We start from the raw sequence: 15,019 nt of genomic DNA on the forward strand, positions 1-15,019 counted from the left end.
TGTCTTCTCTTACTTTCTACTTTAGTTTTAGTTTAATTAATTTCAGACTGCAGTGGGGGTTTTTATTTTCTCCATTTCCAGAAAAGTTGGGAAATTTTCACTGAACACAACATTTAAGCTTCTCAGTACTCTAATGTTCGTCAGAAAATACCTCATTCTGTAGCTCCTGGTCAACTATGGCAGCATGTATGTCCTGAAAATCTCAATATCCACCTCTCTCCATTGGTGATACCATCCCTCATATAAAGTTGTTGTTATGGTGGCAGTGGAGATGTGGACCAAAACGCAGAGATGATGGAAGCAGGGATGTTGGTTCCAGAAGGTTTATTCCCAAAAAACACTCAAGGGACTAACTAAACTAGGTAAGGCAACAAAATGATCCAGCAACCAAGGAATGAAACTGAAGGGTATAAATACACAGAACAAAATGAGACACAGGTGAAACAAATTAACTAAATGAACCCAGGTGAACTAAATCAATAGAAAATCTAAGAAGCTAAACAAGAACCAAGGGAACTAAACAGGAAAAACTACAAAATAAAACAGGAAACCAGAAACTAAGACACCGAACGGAACCACATCATGACAATTGTGATGCTGTATGGACATTGATGCACCCTCATTTCACCACAGACGCTGCCGTTTTGAGGTTTTATCTGACAACAGCCTACATGTCACACAGAATGTAATCTTTTTTCCCTAAAATCAGGTGAAACGTGGACTTATTGGTGCACAGAACACATGCACACCGCCTTTCTGTCTATCTGAGATGAGCTGGCATCCACAGAACTCACCGCTGTTTGTGTGCAGAGTGAACATGCGACTTCCAGCAGCTCATCCAGAACACCGCTGCTGAACAAAAAGAAGAAATCTGAGCACATCACACCCAGTTTAAAATCGTTACATCACAGTCAGTCACAGGATAGATCTAAAACTCTACTGATAGTCTACAAATCACAGAACAGTAGACCCACAATCCATCTGTGGTATGTTTAGGGAATAGAAACCTAGTCGGGCTCTTAGATCCAGGGACTCAGGTCAGCTTGTTGAGTCCTGGGTCCAGATTAAACATGGAAAAGCAGCATTTAGCAGCAAATAAGTGGAACAAACTGCTGCAACTTTCATTAAATGTAGACACTTTTAAATCCAGATTATAAATATTTCTGAGACAGACACCATTCTGGTTCTGGTTCTACTTTTGTTTCTGTTTCCAGTTCAGTTTCTGGTTGTGTTTCCGGCCTTGGCTCTGGCTCAGTTCAGGACTCTCAGGACCTTGATGCTTTGTGTGCAAACCAGTCCGATTCACATCAGTTTAACCCTTTAAAACCGGACCCATAATCTTCAGTAAAAAAAAAAAAAAAAAAAAAAAAAAAAAAAAAAAGCCCTTGTTTTTAATAAGAGATCTTTACTTTGCCCTTCAACAAAATGCAATAAAAAAGTCACAGTTTTAGGGGTTATTTACCATTTATTACCATGTGACATGTCAAAATTATTATAGAGTGATCTTCTGCTGTCTTGTATGTATTTGGGACAGAAAACAAATTCATCAGGAGCAAAGTTGAGCAAAGATTTCACCATAAAGTGATGGAAAACGCCTTGAAAACTTTGTGTATTGAATATGATACATTTGGCTTTGGGTTGACGAGAATGCCACGGGCACTTAGATTCCCAAAGTGGGAGGGGTTTATTGAAATACTGTGTGTAATACAATATATTTGCATTAATAGCCGGCATTGATCTCGTGTTCTGGCCCGGATAGAGGCAGAAGGTTGCATCAGGAAGGGCATCCGGCGTAAAACGTGCCAATTCACCCGAGCAATGATTCGCTGTGGCGACCCCTTCAAAGGGACAAGCCGAAAGGGAAACAACAACAACACTGATCTGGTGTTATTGCTTTCTTTTTTTTTTTTTTCTTTTTTATTGCATTGGAACCTAAATTGAGGCAAGTTTGCTTTTCTCTGGAACTGAGATTCGTAGTTTAGTGTTTGTTTACCCACAAGATTCAGGATTTTTGTGTCAGTCTTTCTTTGTGGTGAAGCTCTGGCCATGTTATATATCAAAGAGTCCTTTTCTGTTTCTTTTCTCCTTGTATTTCACTCATTTATCTGCTACTTTTAGCTACACTGGTCAGACTTCTCACCCTCATTTATTTATTTGTTTACATGAATTTAGTTTTTTAGTTAAGGCTTCTCTTTTCATGCATTTGAAGGTGCACTGACTTACACACGCTGCTTTAGCCTGGCTGGTTGGTGGATCGCTGGTCCAGACTAAACATGCCCTCATACTCAGAACAAGTGCCCTTCTCAGCCATAGTACAACCTTTAGAGTACTTAATAATATACAGAGCACTGCACAAAAAACAAACAGAAAGGAGTGGAAGCATGAAAAGTGCATGACAGTATGAACAAAGACAGGGCACGGCTTGCTTCCGAAAACAAACAGCGAATCCAGCCTGATGGATTTTCCATTGCAGAGCAGTGTTAATGAGAGGAAGCAGGGGAGTGCTTCCCAGGGATTGCATTGTGATACCACGCCGTTCCACCTTCAGCTGCTTGATCGAGGGAAACCTCCAAGAGTTTGGCCCTCATTCCAACCTGCCCTTCTAAGTCGAGGATGGTAAGTCCCCGCTTGGGATATTTGGAAAAGTGCCGCTCAGCATCCGCCAACAGCCTGCCATATGAAAGGATGTCTGATCATTTTCTGAGATATACACATTACTCAGAAGCCAAACTGCTAAACTTAACATTCACCCGATGCCAGCTTTACTTATTGTTCTTCCTGTTCTGTCCTACGAATTCTTGGAACACATTAAAAATAAAAACAAGTGCAGTCGGGGGTCAGAGTGACCTGAGATGATAACAGGATAAAACTATACTGATTAATCGCATCAAAAACATCTTCATGTTGAGGTTGATACGTCTCTCTCCACCCAGCCGTCACGTATCCTCTAAAGTCTGGTTCACTAATTACTATCGTCTATTTGGTAAAGCACATGTATATAAACGTGACAGGAAGTATCACTTTTGATTGCTTAAATGATCGGTTATGCAAACAAATGGATGTAAAGTAACAAGTTTATGTTGGGAAGTAAATTTACCAGCAACACATGACTGAGAAACATGAACAAAATGTTGAATCTAAAGCTTCCTGGGTCATTAAAATCAGATGAAATATGTCTTCTCCAACCTTTACCACATGCATGAAAATGATGAGATCAGATGGATTTCTCTCATTTACAACAAACCTGATGTCAAAGCAGCCAGCAGGTCATCAAAATGCAAACAGAAAGCCTTCTTTCAGAGAGGTCAGCGTGCAGAATGACCCCTGCTGCGGCTGGTCCACGTTGTTTTGAAAAGCCCACGAGCAGTTCAGACATGAAAAAGCTCAGCGGCTGCAGCAGAGGGGAAGTTTCCTCCTAGTGCGTAACGTAAACTTGGCTCCAATAAAAGCATCCGTTGGCACCTTGCTGGACAACAGGATACTTTTGTTTAACCAACACCATCCCGTTGTTGGCCTCGGGGTCTGCGACCCCTTCTTGTAGTGCGTTGGTGGGAGAGTAGTTGTGGTGGAACTCTTGTACTTTAAGATCTGTTTACTGATCAAAACCGGCACGTCCTTAAGATAAGCAACAAAGGCATTATGTATGAGTGTATATGTAACGTCTGGTTGTGCGTCAGTCTGTCCGACTCATGCATGTTAGTCAAAGTGACGTGCATTGTTTAACATAGGAGTCAGTACCTAAAGTTAGAAGCTGGCGGGGTTATAGTACAATGCCATATTGTATCAAAATGTAAATGCAATCCAAAATGTAGATTTTAAACCCAAAATGACAGAAGATCTGAACCCGTTTGGTCTACCCAGTCAATGGGCCTTTATTATGTTTCCAGCAATGGATCCATTTCATTTCACAGTGGGAGTTCAACTCATTTTCATTTTCCTCTTGTTTAGGCACCAAAGCAGACTGAGGATGCTCTCAACTGATAATAAAGCAAGTTATAAAGCAAGTAATAGGTTTTATTTATCAGTTAACTTCAAGCAAAGTGCAGTAAATAAAAAAAAACAAACAAACAACATCAACCTTGCCTTTAAAACAGCACCAGGTCTGCTCGGTACACTTACACACAAGTTACCTTCGTTCTGCACGCCACGAATCTTTAAATCCAGACTTTCTCTTCTAACTCTTCATAAAGTCTCTAAAGAACTCCATAATGTTGAGAACGGGACTCTGTGGGGGCCAGCCCATCTCTCTTCAGCCCTCTCTGATGAGAGCTCTTCATCATCCTCTAGCTTAACGTCATACAGCAGAATAAATCAGGGTTGTGTTGTGATGTCGACAGGAATCTAAAAATGCCCGTAACTTCTGAACACAGTGATACATTTGCACTACATACGAACAAATGGGGGTATACAGAATGAAATAAGTGTAAATCATATTGCATTACTGCAACATCTTGGAGGAATATGATGCTTTATACCACTCGGATACTTCTTTATATGTATAAATCTATACCAGAAATATATAAATCATGGTTCGCTGTTAATGGTCACATTTTTAAGAATAACAAAAGCATCTGTAGAGATGGAACCATGTCAGTGAGAACGTTAAGTACAAGCAGTACCTGAGGTCAAGTTTCTTTCTAAGTGGCTGGCAGTGGTCTCAGTGTAATCACTTTTTGGTCAAGGTGCATGTACATCTCATCCGTAGCTTCACCGCTAACAGAAGCATCTAATCCTCTCTGGGAAGTTTGTTTGTTTCTTCCATGTTCTCTGCTTGGTGCTGCGCCGCATTTTTGCCACTTGTTCTGCGGTTTCGCCTCAGCCGGTGCTCTGCGAACCAGTTGGAGATGGTCATGGCGAGGCGCAGGAAGCCCAGGCTGATGCAGTGCACCTCCGAGGTGATGGGAATGTCAGCGAACAGGGCGTGGTCCCGGCAAATGAGGGCGCTGCTGCATTCAAAGTCTTTGACAACGTTGAGGATCTCCTGTCGCTCCGCTTGCCGCATCATCCCTCGCACATTCAGCAGGGTGGAGACGTGCTTCTTCCTGTGGGAGTGGAAAGAAAAAAGGAGGAAAGGACAGTCAGTGGGTGTTAATGGATTTTCGGTCTGACTTGTGTCATCGATGCCTGGCATGAGACTCCGAGTCATAAAGTCTGTGACTGACCTTTTCTCCAGAAGTCTATTAACACCAGGTGTTGTCTGTGATTTATGGCATGGAAACTAATCCTGGCAACTTTTGTTCAAGTAAAAACATCACATTTGACTTCTAATATTTCCACCTATTTATAATCTAGCCAGCATCTTGAACTGTTTATTTTTACACCAATGTGTCATTTATCCTGTTGGTTGGAGGAGATTCTAGCACCAGTCACCTACTGAAGCTTCTCTCTCGTGATGAAGAATCCCAGAGATTTTCTTTACAGTTACATTATTTCTCTCTAGATCAGGGGTCTTAAACTCCAGCCCCCTTTGAGGTTGCAATCCAGGAGTTTTTCTTTGTTTCCCTGATCCAACTCACCTGAATGAAATGAAAGCGTCCCTGTGAAGATGTTGACAAGAAGCTGTTTGATCCATTTGATTTGATTCAGGTGTATGACCAGGAAAACCAGAAAACGTACTGGTTTGTGGCATGTGTGGACTGGAGTCTGCTCCTGATGATACTGCTTTTGGTTCCTGTACTAAGTCACATATTAAACAGGCTTTTAAAGCAGTGCTTTTCCATCGGGAAAACATCTCAAATTTCAGAGGCAGTTTGACCCAAACTGGTGCTGAAAATCTCATTCGTGTTATAATTACATGATGCAATATCAGTTTACTGGTTCAGTTCATCAAAACCTTAAGTCCCCCACCTCCTCTCTGGTGGAACCAGCTCAGGGTTTGGGTATCAAAGCTTATCTCACCAATTTTTCCTGGTTTGAATATTTTTCTTCTCTTAAATTTGAATTTTATTTCTCCTTTTTTGTTATTTATGCTGGTTATGAATTATGCTTTGACTTGCTAATCTCTTTTAAAAGAGTTTATATGTCTTGCTTTTTTTTTTGTATTTCAAAAGTGCTATGTGCAAATAAAGTTTACTAATACTTGTTCCTTTAAAGAATCAATCAATGAAACTTTATTTGTAGAGCACTTTCACATACCTCAAAGTAACCAAAGTGCTGTACAGGTAAAATAAAATAAATCAACATTAAAAGCACTAAGATGAAGACAACACAATAATTAAAAGACAAAATAAGACAGAAAAGACCTCCTGCTCTCCGGAATTTAAAGCCAACATAAAAAGATGAGTTTTCAAAAGAGATTTAAAACCGCTTAAAGTCCCAGCAGACCTCAAGGAAAGATGGAGACTGTTTCATAGTTTAGGGGCTCCTGCAGAAAAGTCTCTGTCTCACGAGTCGAGTCCTCGGGACGACTAGAAGCATCTGGTCTTCTGATCTAAGAGCTCTCACGGGATAATGATGCTGCAGAAGCTCAGAGAGGTACAGAGGTGCTATACCATTTTATTAATATTAATTCTAATCTTTTTATTCCCCAACTCGTCTTCTTTCCGTGACGAAGTGGAATCCGTGGCTCTCTTTTAAATTCTTCAGCCAGCAGAGGCGCATGAATGAACAATGAGAAAAGATTCAGTTTGCCAGGATGGACATGTGTTTGCTCGGTCACACATGCAGGAATGGATGCTGCTGCAGTAAAACGGTGCATCCATAAAAACTAAAGGAAAGCTGGCGCACTTTGATCCCCTGAACTACAGGCAGGGGATACCAAACAGTAAACAAAAGGAGGGGAGTTTAGCAGTGAGCGAGCGTGTGTCCCGGTCTGAAGTGCTATGTTTTCTCTCTTCTTCTACGCCTCCCTACTTTTAATTCCAACTATGGCACCAGTCTGTCTCCTGCAGGGTGGCAGGAACAGGAAGTACTCGGCAGCAGCTTCCTGCCTACGAGGGTTATGCGTCATATGCGTTTATAGTTGCCAACTGTCACCTGAGTCTTAATCTGAGCACAAACAAGCCCCCCCCTCCCCCCCCACCCCTTCCCACGAGGCCTCCCTGCCTCATCCATTCCCAAAACAGAGTCTCACTTCCCTCCAGAAATAGCTGAGTTAATGCAGATATGTTTCCGCGCTCCTTTTCCTTGTTTTCATCCATTGTGAGGAAAAAAACAGAAAAAAAACCATACATAGTTTTATATTTTTTTCTCGTCGGCTCTGAGCCAACAATAACGGTAAATGTGTAGCAGTAAGCATAAAACAGGACCTGTGCAGCAAATATCTGTTTTTATGGCAAAATTAACATTAGACTGTTATTAATTTGCAATAAAAGCCTCACCTTATGTCCGGGAACTCTTTCACCAGCACGGCCACCTCCATCTGGATGGAGGGAGTATCTTCCAGGAGAATGATGTCAGCGAGGTGGCAGATGATGCTGTCCAACCAGGACGAGTTTGACTCCTGATGCAGAAGGCATTGTTATCTTAAACATGTTGACTGATCATGTGCGCATCCTATCCTTCGTGATAAATGGATATTTTTCCCAGATAAGGTGTGACAAGCAGTCAAAGAGCGCACGTTCAGAGGAAAAAGCCGATTAAAGACACCGAAGCCAAACGTCTCATTGTCTGGAATTCCACCTCTGCTTTCCCACTTTTTGTTTTTGTTCCCCTGAAATATTCAGGAAAAAGAAAGCAGAATTCTTCGCCTTGGCATTCACTAAAAATACCAAGATCTTTTTTAGAAACCCATTAGAAACTCATCCTCCCTCAGCTCCATAAGTTCCCAGTTTCCAAAGAAGCTCCATCCCGCTCCTCGGCAAGAAAGGCCATCAAGGCCATCCTAGAGCCACATCAAAGTCCGCCAGCTGACAGGAACAGGAAGTTCCTTCCAAACACAGCAGCTTCCTGTTGTCAGCCGAGGTGACGGACACTTGTTTGAACCCGCATACAGAAAGAGGGCAAATGCCACACCATCAGACCCAGTTGTTATACACGCTCTTCCCCTTTTTGGCAAGTGCTAACGTAAGCCCGGTTCATCCATCTCCATCTCACTGATGGCGGGCATTTTTCACAGCCCAGTCCTGTATCAACACTGTCTGAGTTATTCCTGACCTAGGAAGTTCAAGGGTCAGGCTCCATTCACAGCACCAGACTCTGCATTTCCCTCGCCAGCACTTGCTTTGTGTTTGTAAGAATCAGCAGTTTGCATGTCTTGGATGCTTTGTTTGCACTGAAGGATGTGGGTGTAAATAACCAGACTCACCAGATCCTTAAAAAGTCCCTTCAGCTGCTTGGCTTCATCTTGCAGACGGAAAGCCATCCTCTTCCTCATCTTGGAAGATGTGCAAATGACCCGTCCTCGCAAGATGGCTCGGACGTACTCCACCAGGACCCGCCTGTGCACCTCACCCACCAGCGTCTGCCGGTCATGAAGAGAGCAGCGATCAGCTTCAGCTCAGCGCTCTCTAACACCTCAGTTAGAGGAAAGAGTATTTTACCTGATACGGAGGAATATCCATCCTTTTGAACTTTTTGAAGTGCTGCTTTATGCTCGCCTCGATCGCCTCAAAGGCCTCTGTGTTGTTCAGCCATTTTCTCTTGATCAGTTTGTCAAAGAAAGGCTGAAAGACAAACATGACAACAAAACAGAGAAAATGTGATCACATTGATTCATCTTTTCTGCAACGAATTCTGCAATCTGATGATTTAGACATGAAACATAGATTCACTTAGCAGATCGAGGGATCTTTTCTGCATAAACAGCACTTCCTTTATACATTTAGCCAATAATCTGACACATTTTTCTGCCCTATTTAGGCTTTTATTTGTAGTATTGTTGAGTTAACAATAAGTTTTGATCTTCTTTACTAATGCAAGAAGTCAAATATAAAAGCTGCCAAGCTCCATAAGTAGCTTCTCTATCTGTTAAACTGAAAGCAAGAGTCACAAAGATTCACATTTTACATATATATATATATATATATATATATATATGTATATATATATATATATATATATAGATCTATCTATCTATCTATATATATATATATCTTTTATATATATATTTATATATATATATATCTTTTATATATATATTTATATATATATATATATATATATATATATATATATATATATATATATATATATATATATATATATATATATATATATATATATATATATATATATATATATACTTATAGATATAGATATATCGATAAAGATATAATGTATTAAATTTATTCTTTAACCATTTTTAACTCATTTGTAGAAGATCTGTTTTTCCCCATTAAATTCTCTGTGTTTTAACTTTGTGTTAAAGTTAAGAAATCTTACATTTTGGTCTCCAAGGGAGTCTTTTTAAAGAAGTAAAAAAAAAACAGTGAGATGTAGAGTAGATGTAGAGTGAGATGAAACAGTTCAACTGACCCTGATGTGCTCAAACAGTTTGTCAGTCAGCACCCTGACTGACTGGTTGATGATCCTGTCCAGCGAGGAGTTGGCCCGCTGTGCCAACTCCTCGCTGCCCTGTGGGTCACACTGCCTGCAACGCTCCACAAAAGACCTGCAGGTTGCAAAGGACAGATGAAGGGAAAAATATGTCACTTTAGGTTTATTTACTTCACAATCTTTAAATCTTTAAATGAATAATGTTACTGTTGTTGTTTTTCTACCTGAGAGGAGGGCAGCAGTTGACCAGAGCTATGGTCCTGGAAACGTATCCGTCACCTCTGTCTCCAAATTCAGCCTGAGTGTCATGAAACATCTCCACCTTCCTCTGGAAACTGAAATACACACAAGTTTCTTAATGTAAATATGTGTTAAAAATAGGACAATTACATCAAAATGTTAGTCAAAGATATTCTTTTGTTTGCTAGTTGTTTTGTTGTTTGATTGTTTGTGTGTGGATGAACTGAGTCATTATTCCAGATCAGGAATGGGATGAGGAACAGAATTTCGTGCGAAAAGACGATCATGGTATTGTAAGTGACGCTTTGCTAATGTGGTATTTCCTGGAGAAGAGGCACAACGCACAAAAGGTCAGCTTAGTAAGCACTTTTGAATGTACGTCTCAAGTTTCAGAGTTATGCCAATAAAAACATAAGAACTTTTATGTTCAATCAGATTATCACAATGTAGTCTTCATGATTTATTCAAATTATAGGAATGAGGATTCTGGATTAGGGAAATCAATCTAGTTTATGACAAGATGTTTGAAATTTATATTGAAACGTGTTGTTTAGATCAGTCATCAGTCAGCCAAACTATAATTAGATGACACTTTTCACATAATTTTACATCTTAGTTATTTAAGAAAATAACAAAAAAAGATTTTCAAACAAAGATTAAAAGGTCTCTCTCCTTCATACACATACACAAACAAACACACACATTAATGATCTTATTTGAGCCTACAGAATAAAACTGAACTGAAGAAGTGTAAAATAGTGGGGAAAAAAAACACTAGAGATCAAGTAAACTAACTGACTACCTAATAAAGAAATGAAATGAAATAAAATAAAATAGTCTGTGTTGCCTACTGTGGTCTTTAAAATCTGATCAATTTTTTAATCTCTAGATAATTTTTTTTCTTTTTTACGTACTTTTTAAAAAATTTTTAACATCAGCTGCAACAATATAATTTACCATTTTAAGTTCTACTAATTATAAATTTAACTAATATCACTTGATTTAAATTCTGTTCTATTCTCTTTAAGTGTCACTTCTGGATCCTGGTCTCTTTATTTCCACAAGTTTTCCACAAGCTGCTACGTTAGCTAATATTTTTACAACTTGAAAAAAAGTTTTTCATATAAAAACTATGAAGACTACATTTAAAACCTTTGTACAAGAAATGATTTTGAGTGTCATGTTCCTTTAGTCTTGTAATGCTTCACTACTTTTCTGTGTCATTCAGGGTTTATTTAGGATGTGCACTCACTTGTAGAGAAAGTCTGCTAGTCCAATCAGACAACAGCGAGCCACTCTGGCACCCAGAAACTGGCTCACAGATGTGGATCTGTCCAAGTCCACCTTCAACCTCTAAGTATATGGATGATAATGGAGCTGTTACTTAAATAGATATTTATTTAGGATGTCAGTGAAGTTTCCAAGCAGCTGTGACATTGTACCTGGATCACTGAGCGTGCTAGTTGTGACTGATACTCCTCTATGTGCAGAGTCTGAGCCCATCGCCTCTCCTCTTCATCCAGAACCTGGATTAGCTCTGTTGTCACTTTGTCCTAAAAAAAAAAAAAAAGTTTGGAGTGATTATTCATCTACTTTCCAGGTTGACCGAGGAACAGTCACAGAAAAAGTCATTCTCTCACCTTGACGATGCTGATGCAGTCTTGTTCCAGCCTGTCCACTGTTTCTTGGGACAGAATCGGATCCAGTGTAGAGTAATTTATGGATGTGCTGCTGCCAATGATACCCAGGACATCCCTTGTGGAAAATGAACAAATATGTATTAGGAAAAGGTTCATCTACTGTCATTATGTATGAGCAGGGCCGGATTAAAAGTGCACAGGCCCCTGGGCCCAAAATGTTCCAGGGTCCCCCTTCCCCACCGCAACATTGTGAAAAGTGGGAATGACACAATATTTTTAGCATCTCTCGGCTAATGGTACCAGTAGCAATACACTAGACACTGTGGTGTAACTATCTGGCTTTTATGTACATTTTGTTTCATGTCCAAAATGCTGGTGTATGCCCTACATGGGCGCCAAGCATAGACTGTATATATAGAGATGGACGTAGCCTCCGTGACGTCACCCATAGGTTTCTGAAGAGCTAAATTGAAGCTCGGAGGGCGGTTCCTACCATCGCCATCTTGGCAGAGGCATGCTCGTCGTCTTGCCCGGAAAATACTAATATGGGCAAAGAGGTGGAGCTGAGAGGGGGGCTGTGAGTGTCATGGTGGATGAATGACATCGAGCAAACTCCGGGCTGCCTGTAGCTAAGAGCTAACCCGGAGATGACAAAGGCTAACGGAGGTGAGCGGGCTAAAGCTCAGTCATGATGTTAAGCGGCTAAAAACCACGTTTGTTCGACATTCTTCCTTCTTAAAGCGGGAGATTGGGTACCTGTCAATCAAAATGACACGCCCCTAAATATGCTGAACTTTGAGATTAAATTACTTTTAAACGGGCAAGTTAGAAAAAAATTCTCTCCCCCCACAGTTGTCATGAAGGTAAACCTGACCTATAAACCTAAAATGGATTTTTGTACCAGGCTGTAAAGTTTGTAAAGTTGGCCTTTTTAACATGGGAGTCTATGGGGATTTGCTCTGTTTTGCAGCCCCTAGCGGATGAAGGGAGAACTGCAGTTTCATGCACTTCTGCATAGGCTTCACTTTTAACCGCCGGAGGTTGCCGCTTGGCAAGTGGGTGTCGGCCCCTGGGCCTGTGCCTATAATGTCCATTGGATAATCAAACCTTGTGTATGAGACTCCAGTAAACATCCTATGGCCACCAACCTGTTGTAGATGTTGTAGAACCAGTCCAGTAGTGAGTAGACGTCTGTGATCTGCAGCGGCCCACCGGTGATGGTCCGAAGACGTTTGCCCACAGCTCGATGGTAACTTTCCAAATACACCTGGAAAGCGGAAAACTCCTCTGGATAAATGGCTACAGCGTTCCTCTTGGCTGCATCAAGGTCATCAACCATCCGACTCCTCAGCCGCTCCAGGTACGAGGCCAGCTGGCCTGCCTGGGTGTCCACCTGATGAGGCAGGCTCCAGTCCGCAGCCTCTGCCACTGCCTGCTTCCACTTCATCTTCAGCCGCCGGGGACGCTGGCTGGGCTGGATGTGGAGGCTCTCTCGTTCCGACTTGGTGTCCTCTCTCAGAGCCCAGGCAGCATCAGCGTGCTCCTCCTGTTGGATCACTAGAACCACCAGGCCGAGGTTGGGGCCAGCGCTGGGCTGGCGGAGGGACTCTCTCACTACATCCCACATCTCCTTCTGCAGGGCTTCGTACAACAGCTCCACATCCTTAGCCTTCCTTCTGCTTGAGTCCAGGGTCGCATTGGAGCTAAGGGACTCATCCAGAGATGAGGATGATAAGGGCATGAAGCCAGGTGGGGTGCTGGGACACAGGGTGGGAGTTAGAGTGGGAGGTGTTGCAGTCGGCATCATAGAGAGTAGCTCGCATTCTCGCTCCAGCTCCTGTATATGTGTGTCAGCCAGAAGAAGGTCTCTGTGGTTGACCAGCTGCAGGATCTCCAGAACTGTTGGGTTTAAAAATAGGGGGAAAAAAAGCTTTGTTCACTTTCAGCAGTCGTAAGACAGATGCAAGGGCTTATGAGTTGTGATCTTTGAGTAGCTGTGTCTGTTCCTGACCAACAAGCTGAGCTTTTCTTGCTCATTCTGTATATTTCTGTATTCCCTGCAATGTTCCCTGTGGAGAAAACCCACAGTAGCCTGGTTGAACTGTTACTGGAACCTGGGGTTTGGAGGAAGCACAATCATTTCCTCATTTCAGAGCCCATGATGAGTGACCGGCGGTGACGCAGGGATCTAGGGGAACTCTCTGCCTAAAAATGTTTCAATCATTTTCCAGCATACTGGAAACTTTGAGCAAAAGTCTTCCAATGCATTTGGCGTACAGTAAATATGATTGGTTTCTTTTCATGACTGTTACCTGAAAGGGGCTCTCTGGTTTTCACCACTGGTTCCTCCTCCACCGTTTCCTCTTCAGCCTCTTGGGACGCCTTGTCGGACATGGACTCTCTCTTCAGCTTGCCCAGACTGACTATCCTGAGGAAGGACGATCGCCTGGATCCCTCCGCCTCATTTATTGTGCTCAAATCTCCGCAAGGCAGGCTTTCTCTGCGCTCTTCCTTACGCCGACCTGTGAATCTGGACAGCATCCATAGCAGCAACAAAGATCTTTAATGACACTGTGACAATCATAACGCACTGGGTTTGCAGTGTAGCTGAATGCAGCCTGCAGCTATGGCTGGAATGTCACATATTCACACATCTGTTAAACTGTGGTGCTGTAGAGAATGGCCACCTCGGTTAAAAATAGTCCCATTCACTGAGCACAGAAGGTACACAATATGTCATTGAAAAACAAAAGAGGTTCCGTAAATCAACAACTTGACATAGCACATTACATAAGCCATCAGGACTTAAGCAAACTATATGATGGTGTTTTGCTGACCAGTAAAGGGAACAAGGGATATGATGTTTTCCAGTGGGAGTCTGGAGACTAGGGGGAGGTTTCTTTTGTTACTAGCATGTTTTTAAAAACATGTAAAAGGTAAACAATCCTCACCTCCCCATTTTAATTTCAAGATTTTAATCTGTAATCATATTTTCTTCAACACACATTCTCTAAGATTTGGCTTTCATTATGTTTTCTTCTCTGTCTGTAAAGCGTCTTGAGATGGCATTGCCGTGATTTGACGCTATATAAATAAAGTTGAATTGAATTGAATTGAATTAAGATCATAATAACGCTCTCTTCCCCCATCCCTGCTCACCGAAGAAGGGTCATTATCCCCTCAGAGCCTCTTCGCAGTCCTTTTCTTTTCTCTTTCTCAGTTGGGAGTGTATTTGAGTCTCCATAGTTGTAGTGGGGGGAGTTGTTCCCCCACACGTTTCGTCCTGATATGCGGAGTCCTTTCCCAAGTTTCCCCAGGGTTTTCAGGGGGGAAACTCCACAGATGCGCTCCAGAGTCCCCCTGAGCGGCTTCCCTTTCGGATTCCCTGCTCCATGCTTCTCTGCGTTCACTTCGTTCTCCTCCTCTTCTCCATCACGGGTGGACCTGAGCTGGAGGTTCCCTCTGACCTCCCCCATGATGAGGCCCACATCACCGCCGTTCCTCTCATCTTCGTCCAAATCGACATCCTCAAAGGGATTCAGGTTTTTGTTAAGATCCTTCAGGTCGTTCAGCTCTTTGAGGTCATTGAGATCATTCAAGTCCCTTAGGTCCAAGTCTAGCCGAGGAAGGATCAGTTCTCCATTCACCCTGGGGAACTCTTGGCAGCTCTTGGATCTTCCTGGGAGCTTTTTCAGAATGGGCAT

The 15,019-nt window shown here is 42.0% G+C and overlaps 1 protein-coding gene across 1 annotated transcript; it reads right to left on the reverse strand.

Annotated features, from left to right (window-relative positions):
- Window positions 1-4,517: 4,517 nt before the first annotated feature.
- On the reverse strand, window positions 4,518-15,019 carry exoc3l2a (exocyst complex component 3-like 2a; the record flags this gene model as incomplete). The annotated part of the gene is made up of 12 exons (XM_079248032.1): window positions 4,518-5,042; window positions 7,320-7,441; window positions 8,246-8,401; window positions 8,481-8,603; window positions 9,415-9,550; window positions 9,660-9,770; window positions 10,928-11,028; window positions 11,118-11,228; window positions 11,316-11,430; window positions 12,464-13,214; window positions 13,628-13,845; window positions 14,475-15,019. 12 exons carry the CDS (start codon window positions 15,017-15,019, stop codon window positions 4,727-4,729), a joined length of 2,805 nt encoding a protein of 934 aa, XP_079104158.1. The 3' UTR covers window positions 4,518-4,726.

The sequence above is a fragment of the Telmatherina bonti genome (assembly GCF_933228915.1).
Source record: "Telmatherina bonti genome assembly, chromosome: 10".
NCBI lineage: Eukaryota > Metazoa > Chordata > Actinopteri > Atheriniformes > Telmatherinidae > Telmatherina > Telmatherina bonti.